This window comes from Dothidotthia symphoricarpi (assembly GCF_010015815.1).
Source record: "Dothidotthia symphoricarpi CBS 119687 unplaced genomic scaffold P153scaffold_16, whole genome shotgun sequence".
Taxonomy (NCBI): domain Eukaryota; kingdom Fungi; phylum Ascomycota; class Dothideomycetes; order Pleosporales; family Dothidotthiaceae; genus Dothidotthia; species Dothidotthia symphoricarpi.
Genome location: NW_022985023.1, coordinates 583622 through 599694, shown reverse-complemented (window position 1 = coordinate 599694; position 16073 = coordinate 583622). Strand labels below are relative to the sequence as shown.

At 54.1% G+C, this 16073-nt stretch overlaps 6 protein-coding genes across 6 annotated transcripts; 5 read left to right on the top strand and 1 right to left on the bottom strand.

Moving 5' to 3' along the window:
- Nucleotides 1–46: 46 nt before the first annotated feature.
- On the top strand, nt 47–5808 carry P153DRAFT_345606 (uncharacterized protein; the record flags this gene model as incomplete). The annotated part of the gene is made up of 3 exons (XM_033666092.1): nt 47–133; nt 186–1131; nt 1183–5808. The coding sequence occupies exons 1-3, from the start codon at nt 69–71 to the stop codon at nt 5806–5808; spliced, it is 5637 nt and encodes a 1878-aa protein (XP_033521294.1). The 5' UTR covers nt 47–68.
- Nucleotides 5809–6225: 417 nt separating this feature from the next.
- P153DRAFT_368925 (DNA glycosylase) lies at nt 6226–8025 on the top strand. Its single transcript, XM_033668645.1, has one exon. The coding sequence runs from the start codon at nt 6339–6341 to the stop codon at nt 7644–7646; it is 1308 nt and encodes a 435-aa protein (XP_033521293.1). The 5' UTR covers nt 6226–6338; the 3' UTR covers nt 7647–8025.
- Nucleotides 8026–8164: 139 nt separating this feature from the next.
- P153DRAFT_398985 (uncharacterized protein) lies at nt 8165–9988 on the top strand (the record flags this gene model as incomplete). The annotated part of the gene is made up of 1 exon (XM_033671687.1): nt 8165–9988. One exon carries the CDS (start codon nt 8165–8167, stop codon nt 9986–9988), a length of 1824 nt encoding a protein of 607 aa, XP_033521292.1.
- Nucleotides 9989–10534: 546 nt separating this feature from the next.
- P153DRAFT_377834 (WD40 repeat-like protein) lies at nt 10535–12986 on the bottom strand (the record flags this gene model as incomplete). The annotated part of the gene is made up of 2 exons (XM_033669759.1): nt 10535–12811; nt 12858–12986. 2 exons carry the CDS (start codon nt 12984–12986, stop codon nt 10535–10537), a joined length of 2406 nt encoding a protein of 801 aa, XP_033521291.1.
- A 206-nt stretch (nt 12987–13192) lies between these two features.
- P153DRAFT_368923 (ubiquitin related modifier 1) lies at nt 13193–13876 on the top strand. The gene is made up of 2 exons (XM_033668644.1): nt 13193–13445; nt 13497–13876. The coding sequence occupies exons 1-2, from the start codon at nt 13252–13254 to the stop codon at nt 13612–13614; spliced, it is 312 nt and encodes a 103-aa protein (XP_033521290.1). The 5' UTR covers nt 13193–13251; the 3' UTR covers nt 13615–13876.
- Nucleotides 13877–14086: 210 nt separating this feature from the next.
- P153DRAFT_377832 (tyrosyl-DNA phosphodiesterase domain-containing protein) lies at nt 14087–15869 on the top strand (the record flags this gene model as incomplete). The annotated part of the gene is made up of 2 exons (XM_033669758.1): nt 14087–15120; nt 15167–15869. 2 exons carry the CDS (start codon nt 14087–14089, stop codon nt 15867–15869), a joined length of 1737 nt encoding a protein of 578 aa, XP_033521289.1.
- Nucleotides 15870–16073: the final 204 nt, after the last annotated feature.

The window sequence follows — 16073 nt, the reverse complement described above, 5'->3', positions numbered from 1 at the left end:
GCACGCAAACACGGCCTCTCTATGGCCTTTGGCTAGCTGCCTCTCCCACCGCGCACTGCAGCGCTACCATGGCCCCCATCCAATCGCCCGAGCTGGACCTGTCCAAGTGCTTCCAGGGCGAGCAGCAGCTTGTGTATGTTTCCCCGTGACAACGGCTGCGAGGTAGCTGGTGCTAACAGGCCCAGGACCTGGGACATTGCCTACCGCGCCCTCTGCGACCCCGGCACCGCGTCCAGCAGCGACGCCCTGCGCGCCTTCCTCACCGCTAAAGACAACGTCGACATCCTCAGCAGGCCGTGGAGGCCGTTCCCCGACCCGTCGACACACGAGAAGAGCCGCTTCGAATCCAAGACGGCGCCCGTCAGCGTCACGCCCGCGCAGAATGGCCACTACAGCCTCGACGAGATCAAGGCCGACAGTCTGTGGCTGTCCAAGGAGGCGCAGATGTCCGAGCACGCGGCGCTGCAGCTGGTCGCGCAGGAATGGCAGAGCCGGCCGACGATGCAGCTGCTGAGCGGCCTGACCGAGGAGGAGGCCCTGAGCGTGCACGACGCCGCCGGGCTCGCCAACCTGGGCGCCTCGACCTTCGCTCCCAACTCGTCCATACTCGCGGCGCCGCTGGCCTCGCGCTCGACGCACTTCGACACGCAGGACCAGCGCCGGCTGCGCATCGTCGACATCTACCACTCGACGTGCGCCTCGATCGTGCGCATCAGCCAGCTGCTCGTCTCGTGGGGCGCCGCCTCCCACCTGCGCAGCCAGACAATCTACGGCACCGACTACCACACCGTGGGCGCCGGCTGGATCGAGGAGCTGGGCCAGACCATCGCCGCCGCGCAGAATGGGGGCCCCTCGTCGGCCTCCAACGCCACGGCGCTCGACCAGTGTCTACAGGCCGTGCAGAAGAGGTGCGAGGCGCTGGAGGGCGGCTATGGCTGGGACGTGCCCGAGTCGATTGTGCAGGCCGCGTCGGAGAAATGGGTCGTCGCGCAGACGACAGAGCTGCTGCACCTGCTGCACCTCGCCCTCGCACATGCAGATGTCGTCACGAAGGGCTTCCTGCCAGCCGCGACCATCGAAGACTGGCTCACGGCGCTCATGACCCGCGGCTTCTTCCGCGAATTCCCAACCGTAAGTGGTGCTGCATGTTGCGCCCAGTCACAGTAGCTAAAGTGCGCATAGGTCACTCCCCAGCAGGAGCCCCTCGTGCCGGTCATCCAGCTCCTCACCTCGCTCGTCGCGCTGGCAATCCTCAAGGTGGACCTTGTCATGAACGACATCGACTCGGGGAACTGCAAGAACTGGCATCCGTCGTCGTACATACTCAACACGGGCGTCGTCGAAAACATCACCACCATCTTTGGAGAAGCAAAACTGCTGGGCGCGAGTCCTGCTACGCCGCCCATCTTTGCCTGGGCCGTTCTCACGTGGAGACTCACCAACCGCGCGAGCTACGAGGAGCAGGAACGCGAGCGGTTGATCGAGTCGCCCAATGCATCCCGGACATCTTTGCCAGCACCTTCCGCTCTGGAGGAGTCTGTCATGGCTATTGCGAGGCTTGAGTCGCACGAGTTGTTTGACAACACCATGCCCTACCAGAATCTCGCCGAAGTCAGTTCAGCAGTCGGTGTTCTGGGCATCATCAACCAGCTAGTCGAGATTGGCCTGCCTGCTTTTGGGACTCCCGTTGACCAGATATCTCGAGACAGGATCCGTCTCTTGTTCCTGCAGTTGCTTCGCGCTGCTCTTGGGAGCGATGTTGTTGGATACAGTCCAGACTTGATAGTAACAACCTACACTGTTTTGGCCGGCAACAGGACGTTCCGCACCTGGGTAGACGAGCCCACCTCTCGCCAAACAGACCCCGTCGTATCTTTCTTCTTGGAAGACGAGTATGTGCTGAGGCCCATGCTTCTGGACGAGTCCCGCCAACGCTACCCTTACGAGATGACGCCGTTTCTCAAGTTCTGCAGTGCTTTGACGAGGGGCGACAAGGCAATCAAGAACGGCATGCCAACTTTCGTCGAGAAGCTCACACACACGAACCAGATGATGCAGCGGTTACCAGATGGCTTCAGAGACTACGCACTGACACGTGAAGAAGAGAACGCAAACTGGGTCGAGCTTACAGCAGCTCTTCCCCTGTTCTCGTCAGGGACAACGTCAAGTTTCCGCGGCCAGCGCCGTCTGCTCACATCAACCGCGTCATCCAGGTCGACTGGGCTTATGGAGATTCCTGCCGGTACGGAGGGTATCATTGTCGATGACAGCGAACAGCCTTATGTCGCAGCTTGGCGTTACCAACACTCCACCCTGTCTTATCTCGTCCAGCTCCTCTCCACATACCCAGTCGGAAGTGGCAAGGCTGAGTTCGCTACACAGGAACCGGCTTCGCGTGAAAGCGTGATTGAGATCATCTGCCTCTTTGCCGACTTGTTGCACTCGTCGTTGCAATCCTCTGAAGGTATTTGCTCAACTGAGCTACTAGAAGCACTGAACGTCACCATTGACGGCGGCCAAGACATGGGCAGCATTGTCCTTGCCGTTTTCGAAGAAGAGTTACTACGCTTATGTCAAGAACCGAACAACGAAGCTTCTTTGGAGCTTCTGGTGAACTGCACTCATTTCTTAGAAGCCCTTGTGGTCATCGCCCCGCAAAGAGTATGGCCCTGGTTGGCAAGGAGTCGACTGTTAGAAGGGGACGGAAACGGCGGAAGCTTAGCAAAGGTCCTGATTGGTACAGAGATGGTTCTTGGCCGGTATGATTTCCTCATTGGATGCATACGATTGTACGAAGCACTGGTCAAAGATGCAGTCGAGCAGTCTGTCGCCCGCAAAGCCCCCAAACTTGCCAGTAAAGCGCTGAGCCGGTTTAATTCCTCGGCTTCGTCCGAGAGCGGCACTTCAGACAAGATCATCAGTACAGCGCTTTTCACCTTTGGTCGGACACTTGCAAGTATATATGAGAGCTCGTTGAGCTGGAAGTACGCTCGCCCAGAACATCGTCCTGAGATCAATATCGCCATATGCAAAGCCTTCACGACAATTTTAAAGCTTGCTTATGGCGTCGATGATGCCCCAACGCTCGCCGCCAAAGTTACCAAACTCATCGCACCCATAGCCGAGTATATTGTTCAGTTGTACCTGACAGAGTCAGATAATGGCTTGCCGCCAAACCCAATACTGGCGTCTCTGGTCATCGGAGCGAGTCCAGGAGATACGACTATGCTCACAAGCTCTGGAGCCCTGTGGAAGCAACAAACGCAGGCAACGTTGGAATTCGCCGATATCCTAGTCCGAGTAGCCATGCTACTCAACAAACCTTGGACACATCTAGAGCAGCAACTGTTCAAGGCAACTCCATTGTTAGCAAGATTGTATGCGACTAGCGACAGGTGGAAGTCCCCGGTCCTTCTACTACTCGAGACCCTCGTTCTGGGCGCTCCCCGTGTTGTGGAACAAGAAGACTCGGCGATGGAAGAAAAGAACGCGAACAAAACGGCTCAAAGACAGCGCGAGCAACAAGAGCCTCCTTCGCTACTCGGCCATTTGGGACCCCAAACTGCGAAGAGCTTTCTAAGTGTGCTGTCTCAGCTAGACGAGCCGCTAAGGATAATTGACATTCAGACAAATGTCTGGCATCTTCTATCTGCAGTAGTGACGTCAAAGCAGCAGTGGTTCTCGTTGTACTTGCTCACCGGCAGCACTCCACGCGAGTCGCTCAGATCCAAACCTGACTCGGCTCCGACATTAAGAAACAAAGCGCTGCTCACCCGAGCACTAGACACACTAGCGGATCTAGACCTACTGGAAATGGATAAAATCAGTTTCCCCTGGCCGCTGTATACAGCGATGCTCGAATTCGTCTCCTCGGCGCAGAACAACTGGTCATGGGCGATGAGTGATCTACGACAGCAGAAGGACTTCATACAGAAGCTGCTTGCGTACTTGAAATGGATTGCAAAACAACCTCGACAGCCCAAGACCAACGATGAGATCTTGATCCGTTCGCATCAGAACAGATTTACGTCATTAGCTTGTGAAGTAATCGCCATGTACCTTCACAGCTCACGAAAGGTCGGGGACATCACCCCTCTCAAAGATGTTGTACCATCCTTGGGGTATCTAGAGGATAGCGCTCTGGATCTGCCAGCGTACAATGTCTCACTCCACGCGAATCTTAAGCAGAATTTCGAACGGCAATTTTCTGGCATGTCGTTGGCCAACCTCAAGCGAACAGCGCTGTATCCTGAAGACTTTGGTCGAAGTTTCTTCTACGACATTGAGCTTGCTCAGAATCTTCTGGGTTTCGACAGCAGCTGGTCAGGCCGTAGGGAAGGGTTAGGCTTTGCTAGTGAGGTTGAGAAGGCCAACTTGAATCTTGGCCTAGTCGAGTCGCAGATTCAGTTGCTCCAGAGCTGGAAGTTGCTAGCTTTGGAGCTGAGCCATGTCGTGGGCAGAGACGAACGTTTGGTGCAGATACTCGTCGGCGTCGTGAAGAAGTGTATGGAGGCCAATGCCCAGTCAACCCTTCCCGAAGCATTGTTCAGCCAGCTCATGGTTTTGCGCGCCGACCTCGCTTTTGCTTTGCTAAAGAAGCTCGTAGAAGCAAACGTTCAGTCCGCACACGCTCGTCAACTCCTCGCACCAGTATGGAATGCAATCCGCGCCTCTACACCCGATTTCGAGGACGTATTTTCTACAGACGCAGTACACTACTACCGCTCGCAACTTCGAATTCTATACCTCGCCCTGCAATTCCACCTAGTCGAAGAGTCGGACGAGTCGGAAGAAACAGCCTTCCGCTCCAGTTTCCGTGGCACACTACCAACCAGCCATACCGAATTCACGTCATCCATCTCGACGCAGCTCCTCGAAATCCTCTCCGACACAGTCGCAAAAGGCTTCCGCAGTCTCGCAACCCAACTCCACGCGGACCCGTCCTCAGTCTCACCCTCCGACTTCGCCCTCCTAACCGCCCTCCTCCAACGCATCATCGCCATCCCCGAAATGGCAAAGTGGCAAACCCAAGCAGCACTCCTCTTCGCAAACAGCAACACAATCCGCTACGCCACCAGCCTCTTCTCCTGGTCCGACCGCCTCACCGTCCAAAACAACGGCACAAACGACCCCATCTACAGCGAACTAAGCATCCTCTTCCTCCTCTCCCTCTCCAGCATCCACGCCATGGCCGAAACAATGGCCGTCGAAGGCATCCTCTCGCAACTCAACACAGCAAACATAATGACCTACTTCCGCCGCCAAAACGGCACAGGCCAATTCGACGCCCCGCCCCGCATCTACAACGTCTGGACAAAGGGCCTCCTGCCGCTCTGTCTCAACCTGCTGCTCAGCGTCGGCCCACGCATCGCGGCAGAAGTCGCTAGCTTCTTGAATCAGTTCCCAGAGCAGTTGCGCCGCGCGGGCCGCGCTATCAATGCCTCGCCTTCGCGCGCCGCCGGCACGAAAATCTCCCTTTGTATAGCGTCGGAAACGCATTCCCTTGCCCTCATCGCGGCCATCCTCGACGACGTGCGGAAGCAGGGCCCCAAGCTGGGGATTCAGGCGCATGAGGTTGCGGCGCTGGACTGGGATGGAGAGAATGTCAAGGAGGATGTTGAGAGCTGGTTGAGTCGGAAGGGGGCGCTTAGGGAGAGGATTGTCGCCGCGGATGAGAGGGAGTTTGAGCTGTTGGGGAAGAAGGATGGGGGTGGTGAGGGGGGGAATGCGCTTGAGGGGAGGGTGATGAGGGAACTGGAGGATGCGGGGAGGTGTCTTGGGTTGGGGGGGAAGGTCGAGGGGAAGTGAGGGTTTGGGGGGAAGTGAGGGTGGACTGTGGTGGTGAATGTTTGGGGTTTTCGCAAAAGCGGGGGAGTTTTGGATAGTTTGTTTTGCTGTGTGTGTGTGTATCCGAGAGGAGGTAGAGTTTGGTAGATGTAATCTCATTGATGCTTTTCTGGGCTTTTTTGCAATGTTAAAGTCGCTATTTATCGATGATCATGAATAGTATCAGGTAAACGAACGGCATAGGTAGATTGAACAGTGTGTCCAGAAGTACCTAGTATCCAGTTCGCTGGAATATTTACAAATGAAATACAGTGAGAAAGGCACCATCCAAACCCCCCGATCAAGCGATCATGATCCCATCACGTGGACGCGCGTTACGGTCACGCTCCACTTCCTCTCATTGGCCTGTACGCCTCCAACGGACTACACTACACTACACCATACCACACCCATCACTCATTACTCACCACCCTTTTCCGTCGCGTCCACTCTCCACCCTCCCATAGAAACCCCCAACAACTCCCACCCCCAAACCACACACCACACTCCCAATGCGCACCTCCCGCATCGCGCGCGACACGTCGCGCATCCTCGCCGCCTCGCGCGCACAGCGTCCATTACGTCACTCCGGCCCCAGCACCAGCGCGCGCACAAACAACGAGAACGCGGCGCTGGACTCGGATTCCTCGCTAAGTTCTGTGCCGGATGTGAGTTCAGACGCGGAGACGGAGTGGGGGAGCAAGAAGCGGAAGAGGAACCGGGGCGTAGCAGGTGTGAAGAGCGAGGGTGAGGAGGTAGCGTTGGGTGCGATTGCGTCGCCGGAGCAGGCGAAGAAGCAAGCTAGGGCGAGGGGGAAGGGTATGGATAATCAGGGGGTGAAGAGCGAGGCGTCACCTGTGAAGAAGAAAGCGCGTCGTGCGCCCGTGAAGAAGAGTGCGGGTGGTGGTGTCAAGTACGAAGCGCCGCCGAACTGGGAGGAGATGTACACTCTGACGCGGCAGATGCGGAATGAGAATGTCGCGCCTGTGGATACAATGGGGTGTGAGAGTCTAGCTGAGCGGAGCCGAACGCCGCGCGACCAGCGGTTCCAGACGCTGATTGCGCTGATGCTGAGCAGCCAGACGAAAGACACCGTGACGGCCGTGGCGATGAAAGGCATGCAGGACAACATGCGCGGGGGCTTTAATCTCGAGTCCATACTCGCCATCGCGCCCGCAGACCTCAACGCCTTTATCAGCAAAGTCGGCTTCCACAACCTGAAGACAAAGTATATCAAATCCACCGCGGAGATCCTGCGCGATAAATTCGCCTCCGACATCCCCGACTCCATCCCCGGCCTCGTGTCCCTCCCCGGCGTCGGGCCCAAGATGGCGTACCTGACTATGAGCGCGGCGTGGGGGAAGGACCTCGGCATCGGCGTCGACGTGCATGTCCACCGCATTACGAATCTGTGGGGATGGCACGAGACGCAGACGCCCGAGCAGACGCGCGCGGCGCTGGAGAGCTGGCTGCCCAGGGATAAGTGGCATGATATTAATAATCTGCTCGTTGGCTTTGGGCAGACGATTTGTTTGCCGGTCGGGAGACGCTGTGGGGATTGCAAGTTGGCGGGTGGGGGGCTGTGTCCGAGTGTTGTTGTGGGGAAGGCGAAGACGAAGGTTAGGGTTAAGAAGGAGGCTGTTGTTGCGGTTGAGGGGGGTGGGGAGGTGGTGGTTAAGGAGGAGGAGGTGGTTGATGAGGTGCCGGTTAAGGATGAGGTGTCGATCAAGGACGAGGAGGGGGCTGTTGAAGACGTACATGCTGTTCCTGATATTGAGGATATTGGGAAGGCGCCTCGTCGTGGGGGGAGACGCAAGTAGTTTGTGAGTGACTGAATGTGCTGGTGTTGATGTTGTCACCGGTGCTGTTGGGTAGACAAAAGTCGAGATTAAGGCTGTAGATGGGCAAGTCGCGACGTCTGATTTGCAATATCAGGAACAAAGTCATGGCATAGAAGAAGATGTACCTAGTCTCCGACCTTGTCTGCTGCTTGAGATGGCTAAAGTGTGTATTCGGGTGGCGAAGCTTGGGTCATGTTATTTGCTTTGGTTTCGCCGTGTCACCGAGCAGCAAACGGCAGGAGCAGGAAGGTGCAGCGCTGTTGCTGCCTGCCGTCTTGACTAGCATCTCCCAGTGAAACGTCACCGCTGATGGTGAATCAGTTCCTCTCATGGGCGTTCACCTCACCTGTGGTAATCTAATCACGTATTGACCTCGCTCACCCGACCTTTCAACTTCACTGCTATATAGCTGAACCTCATTTCTCTCCAATCCAACTCTTCACGACCTTACGCACGCCCACCGTTTCTCATTCTCCATATAAGACAGCCTTGCTACCATGGCAGAAGGGATCGGCAAGTCGTCTGAACCTTTGGAGAACACCGTCTTCTTTGGAACGTCGGGACACGTCGACAGCCGGGGTGAGGTTGAAGATAAACAGAACGTCCTATCGAACTCATTATCTCTTGATGGCGTCACGAGTGGATCTTGTGCCACATCCATTGTCGACAGGCCACTGCAAGCTGACAGGACCTCGTCTTCTTATCGGGAAGTCAATGGCAAAGACGCGTCGACTAGCCCCAAGACAAAGAACAATGAGCAGTCCCGCACCAGCAGGGCTCAACAAATCGCACCGCGTGCTCTTCTCCTCTTCGTATGCCTTGCCTACTTGGCCATCTCATTCATGACAATCGACGTCGGCCTAGGCGCCATCTCGAAGCACCTCGTTGTACGTCTCGACAATGCTAAGCTCCAGCTAAACGCCGCCATGGACGATCGATTTCGAGAGAAAGTGCTTTACCAGCGACTCGATGCAATTATGTCTACGCCGCTCAGCAGAGGCTTCATGGAGATATATGAGGAATGTCTCGTACGCGGACTTCAAACAGCCAACGCTCAGATGCCTGTCCCCGGCTGGACCGATTACGCAGATATTCGTGACCAGACTATCAAGTGGACGACGGAGAATTGCGGGAGGCTTCTGTATTCGCCACATGTTATGCGACCGGCTGTGCAACACGCCATCCCGATGTACTGGGCAAACTTACGCTATCGTTCCCGCCTGGTCGCAGAGAAAACTCTGGAGTTCATACGACAGAGGACCGATGTGGCCTTGAACTGGTGGTATAGAAAGGGCTACATGGATGCAGCTCCTATCAAGAAGGAAGGGCATCTCAACGTCCAGGACCCGCCTCAGCCGCGCACGAGGGTGCCCTTCGGATTCGATCTGCAATGCAATCCGCCGACTCCCTGCCGCCTTATGTATCCTTCTTCCCAGTGCCAAGAACGCGTCAAGAAAGGTGGAGAGACACTGCCACCAGGTAGTATCGGTGAATGCTCTGACAAGAAGAAGATATCAGAAAAGGATACCGCACGAGCGCATCGCAGGGTTGCCAACCTGACTTTACTCTGTACCAAAATCGGCAAACTCATAGCCATGAACGCCCTCGTGCTCCGCTTCTTTCTATCCATGGAATGCAGCTGGGCTCTCATGTACCTTCTAGCAGCCATAAGTACGCTCAACAAGACATCGCTTTATACATTCAAGTCTGGATTGGCTCAATTCAATGTCCGCAAAACCTTCTATCAGGCTTCAGAGGAAGCAAAATATACCATCGGCACCATCATCATTCAACTCTGTGCCTGGTTGGCGTATGCAGTCGTAGCTCGTTTCTCCTGTGATGAGTACCACATAGCTTGTCTTGCGGGCATGGCACTCGTCTTCGCTGGCCTCTCACAGCTTACAAACTTCTTCTTCCCTATCGAGCAGGTGGAGCACATCTTCCAGATCGTCCACGTTGTCAAGGAGCTGTATCTAGTGATTCGAGGTCGGGATCCCAACGAGAAGCCGGAAGACACTGTAAAGTCAGCAGATGCAGAAGGTAAGATTACTGCTGTTAACGCCCCCCGTCAGCCCGCTTCACCATCAACGACGATCGAGGAGGATATCCAGGCGATCAGGCACCAGGGTGGACTTTCTCTTGCGTCTGTCTCGGAATTCGCAATCGAGACGGATACTGAGTCGGACACTGAGAGCGGGTACACTGGTGGCGAGGACACAGATCATGAGGATACTGACAGCGAGGGCTTCGTTGACGTTGCTGGTGGTGTGACGCCTACGGTGTTTGGAGCTGCTTCTGGCTGGTCAGTTGTTGATGGATGAATTTCGGTCCAGAACAATGGTCGAGTATGAGGTAGTGCTAGACACACTTATGACGTTTGGGAGACACACCTGGATGGGAGTCTTCGATGCCATGTGCTTTGATTTTGACTTGGGTGCGTGGGGGGGGGGGGGCATGATATAGGCATTTATGTCTATGCGTTGAGTTTGGAGTCGTGACCCAGGCGAATAGGGATGAAAGGGGTTATGTGTATGGTAAAAATAAACACGGACAATTGTAGTCACTGAGGCAATGAGTTTAGGAAATTCAAGCTTGATTAGTTAGACTTTGTATATGTGATAACCCACCTCCTTTTCGGTACATGCAATGGACAATATCCCGGCTCCCTTACGATGATGCTGAATCTTTGCAATCTGAGATAGCTGGGAAGACCGTTAAGAAGGTAGGATGGAGGTGGCGGGCGAGTTCGGAAGCGTAGCAACGACATGATCATGTAGAAGAGTCTCAGGGCTTCTTTAAATTTTGGCAAGTTAGGATTGATTACTCAAATGCGATGTTTCCCATCAACGACGAAAATCCGTCCATAGCTACTGCACGCTAACGCTGACGTTGTATATCCGCAGTGACGTATCATCACTAGCCACCGCAACCTGCTGCTGTGCAATACTCCTTCCCGGCCTCCACACGATCTGATTGATCGTCCGAGCCGGCGACATCCCCGTCCCGACCATACTAACACCAACCTTATCCAGCGCGTCGAATTCCACACTTCTGATCCCAATGGCTCCCGTCTCCGTCCCGAAAGCAAACATAGCTCCGTCGGCAGGCAAGTTGTTGCATGCCACGGCCGTGACAGCCGCGTTTGCAGTCACCGTGGTCTTTAGGATCACCTCTGTATCCGTGATTTGCCATATCTTGACGCTCTTGTCTCGTCCTGCTGTGAGGAAGGTCGGTTGGTCTAGTGCCGCCCACGACGCGCCTAGGATCATGCGTGTATGTCCCTTGGGGTTTGAGTGTCGGAGCGTGTATAGTGCGGGCTCGTCGCTGCGTTCCCACACCACCCACTGTCTGTCTCGCCCTGCACTTAGTAGGTACTTGTCATCGGGCGAGAATTGCAGTGCAGTGACGGTCAGGGAGTGTGCTTTCAGTGCAGGTTTGACTTCCAGCCAGTTCTTCGTATCGTAGAGACGGATGACAGCGTGGTCGATAGAACTCGCCCGACATGCAGTCGCTATAAGGCCGCCATCTCGACTGACAGCTACGGCAGAGATCTCGTACCCGTGGCCGTAGAGCTTCTCTGTCTCAGGCCAGAGGAGGTGGCGCGCCAGGTGGTCTTCGAACGGTGGGTGTTGGAAGTCGAGTGTAGATTTGCGCACTACTGAAGAAGGATTCAGGGCTTCGCGCTCCTCTTCGTCCTCGTTTTCGACCGGCTCGTCGTCACCTACGGCTTGGATTGCTTTGTTGGAGAGGCCGAGAACGGGGATGTTGGCTGCGTCTGGGAGGTCTGCGGTGGTCGACATTCGAATGTCGCAGAGGTTGTTGAGCATTTCGGCGACGCCCTTTGGTTCGTCGAAAATGCGTAGTAGCTTCTCGTCTGCGCCTGAGATGAATTGAGAGTTGGTAACCGCGTCGATGCAGTTCAAGTCGTAACCGTGGATTTGCGGCCGCGAAAACTCGTGCCATGATGGCGTTATGTCCTTGCGCTTCCATTGCGAGAAGAGTCTTGTGGTCTGATCCGAGCTGGTTGACACCATGTACGACCCATCTCTCGACCAGCACACGCCTCTTACTTCCCGCACGTGGCCTGTGATTGCGACTTGCTGTGCCCACATATCCTCCGTATCCGAGTAAGTCCACCTTCTCCAACTTCCAGTCCTCCCCAACGATACGAGTGCGTTCCCATCTGGCGACCAAAGCCCGATCCAGAACCCTCCTGCGCTTCCTGTGGCACTTGTCGAACCTTTTTGCGCGCTGATTTCGCCTAGTCGAGTAATGCACACCCACACACCCGAGTTGGGATCAGATTCCCATATAGCGAGAGAGTTGTCTTCCGAGGTAGAAAGCAGTTGCAGCTTTCCGTCTCGATGCCGCCACGAAGCGGTATATATCCAATCTTCGTGCCCCAGCAGCAGTGCTTCGAACGTGATTGAATGCTTCGCTGCCGTAGAGTCAATCCAATGGGCCTTATTGGATAAAGATTTCCCAAAGCCCCCCAAAGCTGGATCATTCAGTGCACTGCTTGTAGCAGGGAGCTCATCTCCACGATGGATTCTCCAGAGACGAATATATTTGTCTTGACTGGCTGAAGCTAGTAGTAAGTCACTGGTCTCATCCGATGACTCTCGTGTAAATGCTAGTGCACGAATCCAACCCTCATGTCCAGTCAATGTTCCGGACAGTTTGAACTGTGTGTCTTGAGAAACGAAGATTTGGATGGTGCTGCGAGTGCCCGCGACTGCTAGGACGATAGATGACTCATCCAAATTTGCAAGAGCGAGATTCAGCGGAAAGTACTTTGGCGAGAGAGCAATAGTTTGTAATAGTTCAACGTCAAGCGAAGAGAAGTCAGAATCGTGTACGAGTTTCCAGATTTTGACTGTGCCGTCGGAAGCGCCGGTAGCGAAGATATCTGATGCCTGAAGAGTGGCTATCCGAGTAATGGGGCCTGTATGTTCGGAGACGGTCTTTACACATTCAAACTGAGCATGTTTGCCGCGTCCACCGCGCCATATGCGAAGGGAGTTGTCCGCCGAACCGCTCAGAAGAACAGAGACGTCCGGTGACTTTGTTGAGAAAAACTTGACCGCGTTGACAGCTTTGGTATGCCCACTCAAAATCGCCTGAACTCCATGAAGTTCTTCGTCCTGCTTCAGATTAGTATATGCTGCGTTGTCAACAGTATATAAGTACCTGTGGATCCCACAGCGCGATGCAATTATCCGCCCCAAACGCCAGTAACTGCAAACCATCTTCGTCCCAGTCGGCGGCGGCAGGATTTCTGTTACCGCCTATAGAACTGAACTCACAAGAGATCTCCATTTTTGCCAGGATATGATGTAATGTCGAGAGCTCTGCAGGAATAGCAAGTCATAACCTTAAGGATTTCTCTAGCACTACTCTCGCTTAGCTTGCCGAAACCGGCCTAGTGTTGAAGCTTCCGTGTGTATCGCAGCAGGTGCAGCCTACTTTTACCAATTTCTTGAAGCCCTTTCTGGTTTTCTCTCCCAACGTCCAAAGCCAAATATGCAGAACGATGATACAGTCGCGATAACAATCGAGTTTAGGTCGGCGGTCCATTCCTGCTATGCCAAAATTACGTCTGACTCTTCACAGCGGCGGACTCGAGATACTCTTCTCAAACCAAAAAAAGTATGCGTTGTCACTACCCAGCCAGGATGAGTCTGGTGCGCCAGCCAATGTTGCGTTCTTGGTGCGGTATCTCTGCGACAAGGTCATGAAGGACCCTAGGAAGGACCTCTTTGTTCTCGATGGGACTGTGTGAGTATTTCAAGGACTAAGCTACTAGTACCATTCATAACAAATCCACAGACGGCCTGGGATACTGGTGCTCATCAACGACGCTGACTGGGAACTGGAAGGTGAAGACAAGTACGAGGTTCAAAAGCGGGACCATATCATGTTCGTGTCGACGCTTCACGGTGGGTAGCAAGCATGGCTCAAAGTCATGTCTACCATAGTAACATCATGACATACCGAACAAAATCTATTGTATTCGTGCCAGTGCGACCCGTGCTGAGAGAGTATTTGCTGTTAGAAAGTTCTTGGGTTGCTTATGTAAGATTACGAATAGACCCTTGCATCTGTGCAAAGGCTCATGACCAAATGACAACCATGGCATTCATTATGCCAATCGCTGGAAAGCTCGGAAGAACGGCTTCCCGCGGCGTTGTTTCTTGGTAAGAAATGAAGATCTTGTTGGTGGATGAGAGACGATGAAAGCAAAATAATTAATGGATGGATTTAGGTATCGGCAAGCGCACATGAGATTGCCAAGTCTACTCACGTGCTCACGTGTTAGTCTAACACGCGTGTCGTCTCGACCTTCTGTTTCGTGGCCCCACCATCCAACGAACATCAACCTCAGTATCGTCGATTTTTTGGACTCAATAAAAACCACTATGGCCTCTTCCGATGACGACGAAGATCTCAAGTTGGCACTTGCGATGTCAATGCAACCAAGCGAGTTGACAGCGTCGCAGACTACATCTGCAAAACACGCGTTTGTTGATCTCACCTCTGATACTGAAGATGAGGACGAGGATCTGAGACGAGCTCTCGCTCTCTCAGTTCAGGAAACTGAGGGTTCGACTGTCACCAATCAACGTGCTGAAGCCGTATCAAGCCCGAGTGAGACGTCTGTCAGTAAACCTCAAGGTTTGGGTGGGTTTGATCGAAAAGCCATGGAGCAGGAACGGCTCGCAAGATTGAACAAGCGAAAGCGCGAACCTTCGCCAGACCGGCCTTCAAAGCAGATATCGAGGACACCAACCACAGGTGCAACAAAAACATCGAGCTCCCAACCCACATCAACTAAAGGTATAGTACTTCGGTACCCTCGGGGGGCGATCAAACGCACATTTGCAACAAAGTATCCGCGAACAGACGACATAACCATTGATGAGCTTCTCGAAGCGCCCAGTGTGAACATTGCAGTTATCAGTTCGTTCATGTGGAATCAAGAATGGCTAGAAAGCAAACTCAATCCACAATATGTGAAGCAAATCTGGGTCATGAACGTCAAGGGTCGCGATACTCAAGAGAGGTATATTCAGGATATGAAAGATGCTGGCTTGCCCAACATGGAGCTACATTTTCCGCCTGTGGATGGCATGATCCACAGCGCGCATAGCAAATACATGCTACTCTTTGGAAAGGAAAAGCTGCGCATTGTGGTGCCAACGGCGAACATGACTCAGATAGATTGGGGCGAGGTTGGGAATGAGTGGCAGCCTGGATGTATGGAGAACTCGGTATTCTTGATCGACCTACCACGAGCGGCGCATGGAGAGGTCGGAAAGAGGGAGGAACTGACGCCGTTTGGTCAAGAATTGATCTACTTTTTGGAGCAGCAGAAAACGAAGAAGAATGTCATCGACGGGGTACTGAAGTTCGACTTTTCGCAAACCGGTCACATTGCGTTTGTTCACTCAATGTAAGTTTTCAGTCAGTATACACCGGATTCATCTGATACGGAACAGTGGTGGCGCGCACAAGACAGAAACTACACATCCCACAGGCCTTTCTAGTCTCACGAAAGCGATACGTGATTTAGGTCTGGACGATGTCAAGGCCATCGAGCTTGACTACGCAGCATCCTCCCTGGGCGCCATCAACGACACGTTCTTGCAGCGCGTCTCCCTCGCCGCTCGTGGCGAGCAATTCACTACTGAGAAGAAAGCCATTCCAAACATCCGAGACGGAATCCGCATTTACTTCCCCACCGATGCGACAGTCAAGGACAGTGTTGGAGGCCCCGATTGCGGTGGCATCATCTCTCTGACCAGACAATACTACAATGCACCTACATTTCCTCGAGAATGCCTCCGGGACTACGTGTCAACGCGCAAAGGCATGCTCTCGCACAACAAGCTGCTCTTTGCGCGTGGTCGGAAAAACGACGGAAGGCCTTTCGCGTGGGTATACATTGGGTCGGCGAATGTCTCAGAATCGGCATGGGGCGGTCAGAAGGTACTGAAGAACGGGAGCATGGGAAGTCTGAACATCAGGAATTGGGAGTGTGGGATTGTGATGTCTGTGCCTGGAGAGAAATTTGAGGGCTTGGACTTGGGCGAAGGGGAAGTGCCACCCATGAGTGTTTTTGAGGGCACGGTCGAGGTTCCGTTCAAGTGTCCGGGAGACGAATACGAGGGACGACAGCCTTGGTTTTTCAGGCCTGGATGATGGGCGATGGCAGTAGCATCTGTAACTAAAGGTTTGGATTCAAAGGGGAACGCCAGTATCAGGGCAGATCAATGCAGACATGATGTGTCGCGGACCAATGCGGCGACCGGGGAGAAAATCGCGGAGGTGGCTCGGGTGGCTTGGGCGGCTTTACTCGGAGAATCCACGGTCGGACCGATATGGATGAAGGCACGCACACGCACC